Source organism: Anopheles maculipalpis, chromosome 2RL (assembly GCF_943734695.1).
Source record: "Anopheles maculipalpis chromosome 2RL, idAnoMacuDA_375_x, whole genome shotgun sequence".
In the NCBI taxonomy this organism is placed as follows: Eukaryota; Metazoa; Arthropoda; class Insecta; order Diptera; family Culicidae; genus Anopheles; species Anopheles maculipalpis.
Genome location: NC_064871.1, coordinates 88,028,317 through 88,043,827, shown reverse-complemented (window position 1 = coordinate 88,043,827; position 15,511 = coordinate 88,028,317). Strand labels below are relative to the sequence as shown.

The 15,511-nt window shown below is 42.8% G+C and overlaps 1 protein-coding gene across 3 annotated transcripts; it reads right to left on the bottom strand.

Annotated features, from left to right (window-relative positions):
* LOC126567873 (calpain-A-like) lies at positions 1-14,791 on the bottom strand. Of its 3 annotated transcripts, XM_050224213.1 has the most exons (7): positions 9,496-9,571; positions 9,255-9,413; positions 5,421-6,950; positions 5,190-5,331; positions 3,197-3,442; positions 200-526; positions 1-125 (listed from the first exon to the last, which is right to left on the bottom strand). In XM_050224213.1, the coding sequence occupies exons 1-7, from the start codon at positions 9,508-9,510 to the stop codon at positions 40-42; spliced, it is 2,505 nt and encodes an 834-aa protein (XP_050080170.1). In that variant the 5' UTR covers positions 9,511-9,571; the 3' UTR covers positions 1-39. The 3 variants fall into 3 exon arrangements, with proteins under 3 accessions (XP_050080170.1, XP_050080168.1, XP_050080169.1); XM_050224211.1 differs by lacking the exons at positions 9,255-9,413; positions 9,496-9,571 and adding an exon at positions 14,359-14,791; XM_050224212.1 differs by lacking the exons at positions 3,197-3,442; positions 9,255-9,413; positions 9,496-9,571 and adding an exon at positions 14,359-14,791.
* Positions 14,792-15,511: the final 720 nt, after the last annotated feature.

The following is a 15,511-nucleotide window of genomic DNA, read 5'->3' as shown; positions in this document are numbered from 1 at the left end:
GGAGTGATGTTGATGATGCGGCGTAGACGCAAACCAGCTTTACGAGTAAAGCGTCTTTTCGACCCACTCGTCCATGCTGAACGTGGCCTGATTTGTACCGTCGGTGTCACGCTCGCGGAAGATTTCTGTGCACAGTAAGAACAAACTTTATTCCCTGCAGGCCGGGAAGAAATTAATACAGAAAAAGAAAAACACTTACCGATCATTGTTTTAATCTTGACAGCGCACATGATGAAATCGTCGAACGGGATCGTTCCACTGCGCGACCCGTACCGATGCACCAGCGCATTCAGTATCCGGTTGTTTAGATGGTAGCCGGCCGAGTTGAGCGCTTCGCGCAGCTGGAACGGGCTCAGCCGACCGGAACCCTCGGTATCGTACAGCTTGAACACGGCCTTCCATTTTGCGATGTCCGTTAGCAGTTGCTGGAATTCTTCGAAACCTAGTTTGCCGGTGTGATCCACATCCAGCATGGCTACCATCGCACGGCACACGTCCTTCGAGAAGCCTTCGGCGGAAATGTTGTCTGTATTTGCGTGTATGTGTGGGTAAGAGAAAGAGACAGATAAAATAATCTAGATTAGTTTTGAACGTCCACGTGAGCTTGCTAAACCCATTAAGATTACGAAGTAAACGGGGTGGAAAACTAAAGGATTGGTCACTGGACTGTTACTGGAGTCTCGTTGAACTGATGATCGCTAGAATAACACGCTACAAATGTGCTCGGGAGGAAGACCTGTAGAAGGCTAGAAGAACATTAATAGAACGTTTTGTTTGTGCTTACTTTTGGGTTAATTTTCTTCGAAGGATAGCAAAAAGTAAAATTATAAATAAACGAAATATAGAAAAGTATGATGTGAGGGAAAATTTTATTTTTCCGTTTTTTCATAAATGCCGGATATTGTAGGAAATCTGTTTTCAGAACATACAAGCAATTTAACATCCAACAAGCATGCTCCTAAACACATTCTGTTCAAAGATGCTTGCTTCTGCAGCTCGCTCTAGCGTATTTTTCTCTAGCTTTGCTAGTCTTTCAATTTCCAATCTTGTACAGCAGTGGAAGCATCTTAATCACAACAAATACACAACGCTAGCGAACTAATAATCGTAACCCATCGAACCTACTTTATTTTACCTGTCAACCATGCCAACTGTGCCACAATCTTTCAGGCAATGAGTCGATCAGCCAAAGCATCAAATGCGCTGGAATTTTGGAAACGACATTCCAAACACCGAGGCATCACAAAAGAAAACGGATGAAACTAATGTCAACAGAGTGATGGTGAAAACACAGGGCCGATTTAAAGAAGAATATAAAGAACATTTTCAAAGGCTTAGTTAAAATTTTGAGATAAATATGAAGCCACCTTAAAAACTTCGATAAACTTTACAGACGTGAGTAGTCGTTTCTTGTCCAATAATTGTAAAAAATCAGCCAAATTTGATTTTGTTTTTGGTGATGTTCATGATAAATAGAACTCGAAGAGTTGTTAAGCTGAATCGGAATCTTTGCATTGTACATTCACACGAAATCATGTCTATTTCGATTAAATTAGTTGTAATAATAATGCAAGAAGTGAGACATGGTTTTAATGTCCTGTGTATAATCATGGGCAATATGCAATTTAGATAGGAAAAAATTCCTCCGGAGAGTTACGGATTTTTTTCGGAATCGATTTCGAAGAGTGGGTTCTAAGTTGGGTATGGAAATGGTTCCGGAACCAGATTCTGTTCGTAAGTAAATATCGGTTCCATAATCAGCATCAATTCACAGAGATGCTTTCTCCCATTAGAAGATATGAAGAGCAACTATCCGTACGCAGGACCGTACGCAGTTAAGGCAGAGCAAGGTCTCCAGAGGTTGTAGAGTCAAAGAAAAAGAAGAAAAGAAGGCCAAACGTTTCACTTTTCACGAATAAATTAAGGAAAAATAATAAAAAAAATTAAATTATATCGGAGACGGCTCCGGGATCTGGAGCAGACTTTGGTAAGGAATTGGAACTAGTTTTGAAATTGGTCCCAGGGCATTGCGCAATTGCTTTTGAAATCGTTTACGGAGTTCGTTTTGGAATCAGAATCGATCCCGTAATCGGAACTGGATTAAGATCCGATTGCGAAAGCTGAAATGAAACTAGGCGGTACCGATATCGAGTCACCAATTATTATCCGTGAAATAGCGTGGTGTATCTAGTCACAAAATTTTGCATCTTCTAGCTGTTGCGGATTATTTTTCTTGACAGGTCTAAGGTATGTTCAAAAGCTGTGCTCGATATCGATGTTTCTCATCCAGACTTTGCCCTTATTTGCAAGCCTTACTGTATAGTAAAGGTTGAATAGAAAAGGAAAGCCCATCAATCATAGGCCATGGGTTTATTGGAGTAAAACTTGTGGCAGGGCCACATTGACTCGAAAATTTACCTTAACTGAATTAAACACTCATATTACATCGTTAGTATCGTTTCTTTTCAAATAAAATATTCACTCTCCTGCACAGCAATCTTCCATAACCATAAAACTTTCAGCAACTTATTACTCCCACATCGACTTCAACATTTGTACGCCCAACTGATGCGCCATGCCCACCCTAGAGATGGGCTATAATTAGCTCAAACTATACAATAATAAATACTTCCTACTACACACCTGGCAGTGTTTCGAATCGCTTTTTCAAACTTAAACCAAAACATTTAAATGCAAACACAAAGCAGACACACGTTTGATGTTTTTTCTGTACGTATCTTTACATATACTGTAGTGCAAAAATCACACATGGCAGAGAACCGTGACGTTGAATAGGGAATAGAACACACGCACAAACAAAAAAAGCGAATTTGTTAGTAGAAAAAGAAACTGCCGAAAACGACTGGAAGCCGCGCACGCAAGAGCAAGTATTGCAAGCGGCCGAAGCACTGATAACCTTTAACTTTTTGTAATAACTCAAAACTTTTGACACATCTTTGATAGTCCAATTGGAGCAATAAAAATTAAATTCGCTAAGCAAAAATCGTTGGCAGATTGTAGTTTGCATTCAGTGGCCATTCAATTTTTCATATTAAAGGCCTTCCTCCATCATACTTAATCTCGCCAGAAAACGCACATACCCATCCCCCTCCAAAATCCCCATAAATATGGCCCCACGGTCCATTAAAAGAAAGAGAATCAAAAACAAAACGTTTACAAATGCAGTTACTCTCACCATGCAGCGGCTGGTTCGGTAGGATTTGACTTTCCAGTGTGGCCGGACCGGAAGGACGTGTGCCGCCGCCGCCACCACCGCCATCTCCATCACCCTGGATACCTTTGCAGCACATGTTCAGCAGCATGCTCAGTAGATCCTCTATACCGCCGGCACCACCCGGCCCGGCACCGACTTCGGCGTTCTGTTGCGATGCGTACGTCTGCTTCTGGTTCAGCCCGTTCACTGAGTTCGTTTTCGGCAGATCTAGAGTTTGGACGATGCGTCGGTCGGCGAAAGGGCACCACATGAGGATGTTCAAAACAGTTTCCGTTTGTTCCGTAATAAATCCGATTTTTTTTTAATCGTTAAGTGCCGATGTGTGGGTTTGTGATTTAGTGCGTGCCGTTAGACCACGCCGATGTTACCCCGATGAAGGTCATCCGGTGCGGATAGTTGACGAAGGGGATTATGTTTTCGCGGGTGCAACCATACACATACATCACACATCACATATCACGAGTAACAGATAATCGATGGATGTAGGGAGTTGTTGAATGGTGTGTTAAAATGTGGTGTTGGATGTTAAATCAAACGATCAGTTAGTTTGCGATATTATTGAATTTCGGGGAAAATGGTATGAAATGGCAGTTACGAATGCAGTAAACGAATAAGGGAAAGAAAAGAACACAAACAACATGAGAAACCGCTGGATAACAGAACTCACAGACGATTGGATTACTCCACAGATTAAAACGATACATAAATATGATAGAAAACAGTACAAAAATACATGAGGAAAATGCAGTTACGAACCAACAAATGCGAAACATAAGAAGCCCTCTTAGAACTTGATTCGATTCGGTATTCTTCAATATTTGGTAAATGTGAATTTTTATTCATTTCAGTTCCTATAAAGAATGCCCATTGCGGTGACTATAACAACTAGCTGTTCAGAATTTTATTTGAACTGCAGCTAGATGTACTTGGAGATTGTGTGGTACTGAAGCTTAGCCTGAGGTACAAAGATAAAGTCAATAATATAAGGAAAGCCATAGACGTGTATTCAGATTTTCTAGACGATGTTGAGTGTGAGAGTAAAATCAGGGGATAGAACGACTGAAGTCAGCGTTAGAGCAATCAAATATTCAAAATGAATGACTCTTGAAAATTACTTTCCAAAAATGAGCTGGTCCAGCGTAGAAGACAACTTGCCTCAGTTATGTCTTTTTTTCTCAGTAATTCTTAATTGATTACCAAGACCTCAACAAAGTTTTAAGCATATTTAAAGGCTAAGTACGGGATCATGGCTATTAACCCGCAATGAGTATTCTTCCTCCTAACCATTCTAATAATAAATTAATTTTAGATTTAAACAATTGGTTACTACACATTTTATGATATTTTAGCATAACATACTTCAAAAATTACTCAGACAATTTCCCATGAACAAATTTATTCGCGAAACTGCTGATGCTTGTTCATCGGATGCTCAAGTAATGAATTTGTTCACCTAATCCACTTTCAAAGAATATTAATGATATACTCCTATAAAATTGTCTATATTTAAGTACTGAAAAAGGGACGATGAATTGAGCCATACTAAACAGAATGTACTGAAATTTCTTATCGCTTTCCTTCATTATTTGGTACTTACATACTTGATTTCGCATTGAACATTAAACGAGTAACGAGTGTTATTAATCTACATTTAATGTTATATTAACCACACGGAACCCCATTTTACGCTTTGAACGTGTGCAATCTTCATCTGTGGATAAATTATCTCGTAAACCAAAGGAACTGCCTAGTCTACTAACTGTCACTACATCAAACTGGAATCCAATCTCATGCAGGAAACGTATTGCAACTTAATATCCTTTTTCATTTCGAACTTTACAAAATCATCCCAGGGTGCAAAGGAACAAACTACCAAGAAAACAAGGACAGCTAAAGGAAGGAAGGTTTATCGATTCAACCCACTACGCACTAGGCCCGTAGCGAGGACACTTACCATCACGGAAGGAATGATCGAGGATACGCTTCAGCTCAACCCAGTCAACCTCACCATCTGCACCGGCAACATCCAGAAACAGACGTTCCATGGCTTGCCGTTGCGGTGACGGTTGTACATATCCGGGTACATCGGGCGCAATCTGAAAAATGAAGCGAAAAAAACAGGAAATGATTAGATTTATTGTATCTTCCTTTGGATCTAACTTCCACCGTGTGTGGGATAACTTACCCGATCATCAAGGTCACCAACGCCGACATTTTCATCATTTTCCTCCATACTGTTGGCAGTTTCGGAGAACACGCGAATAATAAATTCACCCTCCTCGTTCGGTTCGAACGTGGACGGCACGATCACGTACGTACCGGGCGGAAGCTTAAACCGACAGCTCACCTCACGCAGATTAATGAACGCAGGCGAACGTGCCGCCGATGCATTATACTTGAAGAAGTTCATCTTCAGCGGTTTCTGCGCCAAATCGCGCTCCGTCACACGGTACACGGCGAACCCGATCGTTAAACATTCCACACCCATATTTCTCCTTGCCCGACGGTTCTTTTGCAACAGCGCTATGATCACCGTACAGTTACCCTCGGCATCATCCTCGTCCGGATCTTCCAGCCGTATCACGTACTGTGGATTGTGCCAGAACGTGTCGAGATAGTTACGGCACCCGCCCGCCGTACTACCGGGTGCCCATTCGCCCTCGAACATCGACATCTCCCAGCAGATCTTGCCACGCGTTAACTCGTCGTCGCTTAACGAGTCCGGACTCAAGTTACAGATTTCCATACGATCGAAATAGCGCGTAAAGTCACGGTACGACATCCAGAACTCGCCGTCGTGGTCAAAGTTCAGCCCGAGCTCTTGCTTCTGCTCGTCCGGGATGTAGCGCCATTCGGCCGACTTATCGCTCCACGGTCCATTCCATTCGGCCTCATTGCCCCACGGATTTCGGAGCCGAATCAGCGGTATCTTGCCCGATCGTCCCGGCGTTTCTATGTCCACCATCTGGATCTTCGTGATGGAGTACGCATGGCCACGGATTAAACCTTCCGGCGTTTCCGCTTCCAGCACGTGCGGGTCCGCCTCAATACTGCACCCAAACATGGAGTTACGCTTAAAGCCCTTCTCGATGATTTCGAACAGGTTCGGTGGCGTTTGGTCCTTCAGATCGTACATTTCGGCAACACCACCGGTGAAGTCTTCCATCGCTTCACAGGTAGTACCTCCGCGCAAAGATTCGTACGAACCGTGCAGTTTGGCATAGGCCTTCTCGAGCAGTGCGCTCCAGAACTCGTTCTGCTCGGACGAGCGCATGTATATTAGCTGTCCCCGGTACGTCGGCAGCCGATCGTCAATCACCACATCGACCCACTTGCCGTACTGCCAAAAGCGGAAGTGAAACACACCGGCATAATCGTCCTCGAAGCTATTATCGTCCGGCACCACGCGCAGGAACATCTTGTGGTCTTGCGTCAGATTGGCACAGGCGGCCAGCAGCCAGCAATCGCCCAGCTCACCCTGCTGCACATCGAACCGCGAGAAACCTTCGACGAAAAACTCCGGACCATCACAGATCTCGTGCGGACGGAGCCATTCGTAATGTCGATCGGGACGCTGCGAGTACATCAGCGAGGAGGCCGACGCCGGGAACTCGGGATCTTCGAACAGCGTACCATTCTCGAGGCACTGTTGGCGGATTTGGTAAAAATCTTGCACATCGGCACTTGTTCGTTGACCTCTGTTGCGATCTCCAAGCTGAAAGGGAGAGAGTGAAGAATTAAAAAAAAATATTAGCAACTTGATTTAAAGATTGCTTCTTTTAGAATCACATCGTATCGGTTCCTTCTAGTACCCGGTATACATATTTCGTATCCAGTTTTTCCGGCGTATGTGTTTGAGGTAGTCGACGACAATGAACAGGACAGTGTCTACGTTTATGATAGTTGCGAGGATGATATTGATGGCGGTGATGATGACAGTGTGCCCAACAATGATGTCGTTCGGAATGATACATTATCACAACTTCACTCCCAGCGGACGGTCAACAGAAAATTGTACTAGGACAACAGACACCAAGTTGACCCTAAGCTTTTCCTTTTCGGACATCAACAGTCTACAATATCCCGCTGCTAATGCATTAACATCCCGCATGGCTGTAAAAGGTTTGCGTTGTGCAATCTCTCCATGGGTTCAATCAATCGATTCTTGCCCTCCAAATTCAAGGACTATCGAGAAAATTTGATTTCAATCATAGTTACAGCTGTATTCAACATAAAAGTGACAATTGTTCTTTAAGACAAATAAAAATCCAAGAAAAACGTCCACCACATAAGGCTTTTGTACATGAAATGAGTGCCATTTAGACCCTTTTTGTGATACATTCAAGAATCAATCACAGAAACAATGACCAACTATTATCACGACCCTTTGCAAGAAGAGAAAGATTTTTCCCAAGTATTTCCCAACTCCGCGCTGAATGCAACACTAGACATCCTCCCATTAACTTTACCTACTACTACTGTACTGCGCCTGCAAACCCGATTTTACCTCCGCTGTGACATCCTTAAACTTGTTCCTCCTTCGCCGCCCATAACGCCCGAACCGTGGCAACACTTCCGTTACATTAAGTATCCGTCCCTCCACCACACTCTGCAGCGTACCACCGCCCTTCTCACCGCGTCCACTCTTCCTGTCTTCCTCAGCAACAATCGAATCCTTTACCGATGCGACGGCACACTCCTGCCGACTGACGACACCAACCCGACACGTTTTATCGCCCATGATGGAGTTTTTAAATGCGGAGCTTAACATGTGATTTTTCTTCCACCAGAAAACGCGCTACGTTCACTTTGCAGTGCACTGCTGAGAAGATCCTGGCCCATTGCTAGCTGCAACAGAACTGGCCTGATGGAGCACGAGCGAAATCGGCCCACCTCAAAGTCAATCACAATTTCGCGTCGAAAAGCGCGCTCGAAATGAGGTCGTTTGTTGCCGTTGTCTTCGTAACAACGGCGGGGACTGGGGGCTAGGGATATAGGCGTTTAATCGTGGTGTGCAAGCAATCGATAAGGACGATTAGTGCACTTTATATGCAACAGCACAGTGCACGTGATACCGATAGAACTTCACACCGAACAAAACTTTAGCAATTAAAAGCCTTTTCTAAGAAGTGAAATCTGATCGAAAGAAGAAAAGTTTTTTGACTCGGTTGAGGGGTATGTTGATGTTCAGGGTAATTTAAAATTAATTGCTAACTGCTAATTGTAAGCATTAAGCCTTGCTCTTGCAAAGTAATGTGATTAATCAGAACTTTAATAAATATCCACCAAAACAAGCTATTGCTAGGTGAGGTGATAAGATAATACATTATTCATCTAATCGCTACCTATTAGTTCTTTAAACGCTTGTCAGTTTTGCATACTGACTCGGTGCATTGCGAGCGCACATCGCACTGCATTGATAAAACATTGACGGAAAAGTCAGTTTGTTGCTAGTTTTCTTCGACCTTCGGTCAAGTCAAATCGTTGTTGGGAATGGCACCCCCTGCCTATTTCTAGTCCCCTGAAGGCCGTCACGAGCATATATATGATTGTTTGTTGCTTACAAATCGGTACATTCCGTGCGCCGTAAGGTTAGCTGTGTGCGTGTGTTTTTGCCCGATAGTTATGGTTAGTTTGCATTGGAATGCATCAAGAACGAGCGAGCCGAGCGACGTGTTGTTGGTTCGAGGGATCGCAAGGGAATCCGACTCGACTGGCGGATGGATGGGTATCCGGATGAGTGCTAATTCGATACTAATGTCAGGCCTCCCCTTGAGTCATCAGCAGCATGGTTGATCAGCCATTCGTTGCGTTCTGCTCTATCATTGTACCACTACCAGTGCGCATATCGTACGTATTTCCAGGCCGTTGTTGATTAACAAGTAGCGAAGCCGGTTCTGATGCTGTTTACATATACCCACACACGCGTGTGGGCGCTGATCGTGAACCGTGAGATCATAACCTTGAGCCGCCGGGCTGTGGACGGATGGCGATCATCGCATCAACAAACGAAACTTACCACTTTCATGTTCTTAATGCTCGGCAGGAAGCGCTTCGTGTCCGATTCCTTCTTCACAAACATCTCGTTGATGACGCTGCCGATGTATTCGGTGGCGGCACTCGTGATCGCTTGACCGGCCGCATCGAACAGCTGCTTGCCGGCCCCACTTAGGAGGCCCTGTGTGGAACGGGAATCGAATGGTTAGTAAGTGTTACAAGATTTACCCCCGGGATTGCACGCATGTAACGCGATTTTGTACCTTTAACTCGTCCATGGTGGTAGTTGGCGGCCGGTGGAGATTATTCTGTTCGATTCAGCGAACGACGCTTGCCAACTATAAACAATGCCGATAATTCGATCGTTAGGAGTATAAATTCTAGAGGGTTTTGCTATTACAGGGATCTCCAAACTATTTCAGTGAAATGATGCTACTACTACTACTACTACTACTACTGACAGAGCCATCAACTATGCAAATGCACTTAGTTTAAAGAAAAGCAAAGATGTATCAAAAATATGTGCAGAAGAACTACATTTTGGTCTGTCGATTAAATTTCATTGGTTTTTCAATCCAATTTTCATAGCCCATCGTACGCTTAGGTTCTTTACACTTAAACCCGCAAAAAATCAATGGTTGAAAAATATTTTTGGCAACCGTGGCTATACCACAGGAGACTCAAAGCTTCACATTTTAGTTTTTCTAGCTAAGTGTGTGTTAAATTTAATCGCTTTGATATCGATTTGAGAACCTGGGGAAAGCACAAGCTGCCTACCCTAGCTCAACGGAGAGTTCATCGAGTCTGATCGGGGGTAGTCTTTCTGTACGAGGGACTTGCTATCAAGTAACGGGTATAATCATGTTAAATTAGCCAAAATCGGTGGGCCAAAACTTTAAGATGTTGTATGGCCTTTATTCTTCAAAACTTTTAAATTGAAGATAAACAACAAAATATGTAAAACAGAATCAAAGAGCCCAATTACCATGTGATGATTTTATTTAAAAAAAACTAAATTAAACTACGAATGCTAGTTTGGAGAACCCTGTACACAACTCATATTAGTTCGCAAATATCATGTGCGTGTTTGGCTTTCTGCTTGTAAACAAAAAAGCAATCAAGTATGCCGTTTATGTGTTTGATCACTACTGCACTACCATGCATTATGTGCATTTCGTATCATTATTCTCGGTTTGTTTACAAATCATACAAACACTTGAATGTCCATTGCATACTTTATCTTGACATGAGCGTGAGAAGCATTGGTCGCGTGCGTGAAACGCGACGCTTTGATTGCCTAGAAACCAGATAAGGACAGAAATCACTGCCCCATTGTGTGCGCTACCGTTCGATTTATCTTATCTTAATTTTTTAAATCCATTCCTCACAATCTCTTTAATTGAATCATGACACTGAAGAAAAAAAACCCCTCCCTTCAACATGTTGATCGATGTAACTGCCTGTTTGAAATTTGTGTACAGGTTTTGATCAATAGCCCAATTAAAAGACAGCTATTGAACGGATAGGCTTCGACTACTTCGTTTTGAAGCCGCTCCCCTGGATATGACTAATCCACATTCGCCTGATAGATAATTATAACTGATGACAGGCTGTTGCATAGGCCGCCGATTCATACCATGGAACAATGCGCGTGTGACAGCAGCATAGCTATCCGTGAGTGGTGAGCTAAGGGTAGAAGCATTTCCAGCACTCAACCACATCGTCGCACTCATCGCTCATCGATCCACACCGCTGTGCGTAACTGCCCTGCCCAAACTCGGGAAAATCGTTTTAACTTTCGGATCTACATAACCCCCGGGCGGCTGGAACCGAACAAGCAGGAAAGTGTAGGCCTAGGTCGATATAGGGGTTGACACATTTCCGTTTTTCCCTAACGCCAAACAGTATTGTATCTCACCAGCTCGGTTGTATGTTTCTCGCGTAGCAATTAAATTGCTTTTAGTGAGAAGACGCACGCACACACAAAGCGTCTTTTCGTTGTGTTTTTGAGTTTGAAGGAATATAAAAGCAAAAACTCTACACTTCAAGTCTTGGCCTGAGGGGGAAAAGATGGCTATAAATAAATTACACTTTGTGAGACATTTTTACACGCACATGAGAAGCTAAGAACTTGTCGAAGTGGAAACGTGTGTGTGTGTGTCAAAGTGGGAAGTTTTCCACACGAAAATTCTATTTCGAAAATACAAACTGTACACTCATGTTCATACTGCTTTCCCTCAAACTGTACTAAGTAGGCCAGGCTTTCTCTCCACCAATGACAGTGATTTGTTTACATCGTGTGCGTTGTAGCAACAGCGCAACCAACAACAACACATGTACTGCAATTCAAAAATTCCGCATATGGTTTAGCATCAGAATACTTTTTTCAAATACATCACCAAACTGTAACACGATTGCGAACTGTTTTGGATTTATTCCAACATTCATTCCACCGCAAGCGAAGGCACCGTCGATGACATCATCTTTCGCTTTGCACGGCTGGGAACAGTATTTGCTGGCAAAAAAAACCCATAACGGGAGTGTAGAACGTCATCACATGAGCTGGAAGAAGGTGTAGGATTCACAAACTTCACGAACCGATTTGCTCTTTTCTTTACGAACATCTCACAAGCGAGCACATGATATTGCACAAAACACTCTTACGCTTATTACAACAAGTTACCTACACACAGGAGAATCACAGATTTGCTTAACAATTTTGTAGAATCAACGTGAAGCAGACTGGCAGACTGGCAAGACAACAACAGGCAACGAACCTAACCTGACCCAGGGCCGGATGAGAATAAAATGAATTGACGATACCCAACGAACGAAACCGAGCTTGGCTCGGTTGAAACGAACGCATCAGATAAGAATGCTTATTGGATTGCCGAATGTACACGAAGCGGCTTTAACGTGGTGCGAGCAAAGGTTCATAACTCGCATCGGCTATGTTCAGCCTTATCGAATATAACCTACTGTAAGGTATGGTTAGCTAAACCCTAACATAAATTTGTGACTTCTTCATGAGGGTTACAAAACTGTCTCATGAGGGCTCATCGGTAACCCGAGCACACAGCTGAGAAATAAAGGCGATAAAAATGGCAACCAATTTCGAACGACTGGAACTAGTAACACTTTTTGTGTAAAATTTTTCACTTGCAGCTGAGAAATGCGAAAGAGAAAGTTTTATTATTTCTGTTTTATTTCTTTATTAACGGTTGCACAAGGGTATTTTAATTTTACTTTTACTAAGAAAAATCTTTCGATGTTGTCTTCAAATGATATTACCGCTAATTCAACTAATCTAAAAATCGTTTGGTAAAATTTCAAACACTCTCAACATCTTTACTTCATATTCCGATGATGTTACCCCACTACCCTTTTCAAATGAACAAACACTCGGTTCTGACGTCGGTTGTTGTTCGACTTAGCAACTCGAGCTGCAAACCTCTCTACATTCGTTCACTGGGAAGCGGAACCTGTCAGATGTGCGGACAATTTCGACGACTGGTAATGTTAAGCGGTGCCTTAACGACAACTATTTCGAATATTTAGTTTTCTTTTTTTCACTAATTTAAGGATAGTTATCTAATTTTTAGTTGTTATAAAATTGTTGTTAAATCGACAAAATGTTCAAAAACTATAGTGATCAAAACATAAAAAAGTTTTGTTAGTTGTTTGTTTAAGCTACCTGGTTAAATCGTACCAAAATCTTCCTAAAATTAGGTACTTTTTGGGCCAACTGCAAAATATATCACATGCCCAACTTACGATCACACTCAGTACAAGTGTTTAAGATAACGTGGAGAGAACTATCAAGTTTAAGGTCCAAAACAACATCGAAGGTTCGAAGAATTGCTAAAATATTCCCGAGAAAAGATGAAAATATAAGCTGTTTTTAATTAAGATAAGATAAACGAACACCTTATCCCTTTTAATGCCGGGAGTCATTTTTTCAGTAACCTCACAAATAGATCGATTTTTGGGTTCGTGTTTAATTTGCGCTGATAAGAACGGATTATCGAACACTGGTAATGTATGGAATAGCTTTATATACCGTTGAAAAAGTTTACCTTTCACTACCTATTTGTTGATGCAATTTTAGTTTTGTAGTATTTGATAAAAAAAATTTAAACAAAAATGTGTCACAATTGTATAACATTGTCTAACGCCCGAGATAAAGATTGTAATTTGTTGACAATGTAATTAGTAAATAGTTGCAATATACAAGATACAAAAAATCTCTTTTTTTTTCCTTGACTAACAAAACATAAAACAGGAAGTAAACTAATTGGCAGCAAACAAAGTATCTTTTACTACTATTCATACAATTCCATAATGCCTTCGTGTGAGGTTTTTTTGGTGACGCATGCGCTAGGGTAAGGGATGGAATAGAAATGTACACAACGCAATTCTTCATACGGTAGGTCTAGTGAGTGTCGTTGAGAGTACCCAGCATTTAGTTTGAACAAAAACGATATATTTACTATAATTCATAGTCATTCGCTATTGCACTTTAAGCCAAACAAATAAGTCTTAAAGCGAATGTTTAAAATGCTTCAATACTAGCTGAAGTTCAAGGAACAAACAGTCAAACAAATAAACCTATTTGCTCAGGAAATTATCAAGTTGGCGTTGATTTTAAGTACACTCTGCAACAGCTTGTTCCCCGCATTCAGTGCGTGTGAAAATAATATTTCAAAGATTCATTCAGCATGATTTGGACTTGGATAAAATTTTCGTACATCCGTACGTAGTCCCTCTAGAACGCAAGAGTTACTGTTTCACTGGCTAAAAATACACTTTCCTGGACGTACTTTACTGCCACGGAATCGCTGTTTACTGTGCCTCGTCTGTCTGTCTGTCTGATTTAAACCTATCATTCGGCAGAAACATTAATTCCCTTGAACTAAATATGAAATTTGCAAGACGACAAAGAAACGAGATATTGGCCAAAAGAGAAGGAGACGATCCTACGATCAATTCTGACATTGGGCAGTTGAAGGGCAATCCGCCGTGAAATGCCATGAGCTCTTGGAAGTTGAATTACTGAGTGAGTGTTACTTGAAGTAGCGATTCGAATGTGATCCCCAAAAAAAGCTCGAACATAGCGCAGTACTTACCGGCGAAAACATACCCTCGGCGATCGGTATGCTAATAGCCTGGAACGGAATCTCCTCACAGGACGCAACGGGTTCACCGCCCCGCAACAGTGCATCCGGCACCGGGGGCGGTAGATCCGGCACGGAGTAGTCCATCGGTGAACCGAACGCAGCGAATCCCATCGTCGGATAGGGCAGGTTTGCGTTCGCCGGTGGATATCCGTACCCACTGTCCGGGAGCGCGGGCATAACGTTCGGATTAAATCCGTACGAAAGCGATTGGCCCGAAATGGATGGATTAAGGCTGGAATAACCGGAAGAGCCTGGGCTTGGCACGGTTGGCCACTGGGAAGCAGGTGGCGATTGGGCAAATGCGGCCGGATTGATCCACCCGAGACCGTTGGCATTCCAGTTCTTTGGGTAGTGGTAATTCTGATTATAGTAGGCCATTTTATGTTACTTTGGAGAGTCGAGATACGGCAAGGACACTATGCTAAGTGTGGGCAAGTTTCCTTTTTAGGGTCGGGAAGCGTTCCGATGCCACGACACGAAAACCGGTCGACGAATAACCTTCGATACGCACGCACAAAAACACACACACACACACACGAGATACGTCACGATACGCGGGCCGCCGTACACGAAAAAAAAAAACCGACCGACGGTAAACGATGCGAAAACACAAACTCACACACGAACACACGCGGGCACGCACCGACACTCTTCACGAACAAAACACTCACGAACGGTGGAATAGGGCAACTATCGCGTCTACTTGCAAATAAAAGCAGATGTTGGCACTACGTCGCACAAAACCTTTTGGCACGGGTTTTATTTATATCCTAATCACTCTAATTACTTGACGCGGTTGTTCGATCGACGCACACGTGGCAGACTGTTCCGATCGAAGTGACCACTGCAATATGACTTCAATTTCACTGAAATGCACCCAACTAGCGTCTAATCTGCCAGCAGCTTTGTTTACAAGGCGTTGTCTTTTTTCTCTTTCTCTCTCGCTCACTTGTCACGCGTGACTCACACGTCAAATTGAATTGCTGCTGCTGTTGCTATTGCTGGTGTTCTAGGCAAACACTCTCGCGATCGTACACCGCACGTTATTCCGTACTAAACACCACGAGCTCGCTGAGTGAACTGACGAACAAATTGGCCAGTG

Excerpts from the sequence above, each read along its gene's own strand:
- LOC126567873 (XM_050224211.1), bottom strand. The coding sequence starts at position 14,787 with ATGGCCTACTATAATCAGAATTACCACTACCCAAAGAACTGGAATGCC. Across the intron at positions 3,443-5,189 it reads CGATCATTCCTTCCGTGATG|ATCTGCCGAAAACGAACTCA; the intron begins GTAAGTGTCCTC and ends TCCAAACTCTAG. Across the intron at positions 527-3,196 it reads ACCGAACCAGCCGCTGCATG|ACAACATTTCCGCCGAAGGC; the intron begins GTGAGAGTAACT and ends ACGCAAATACAG.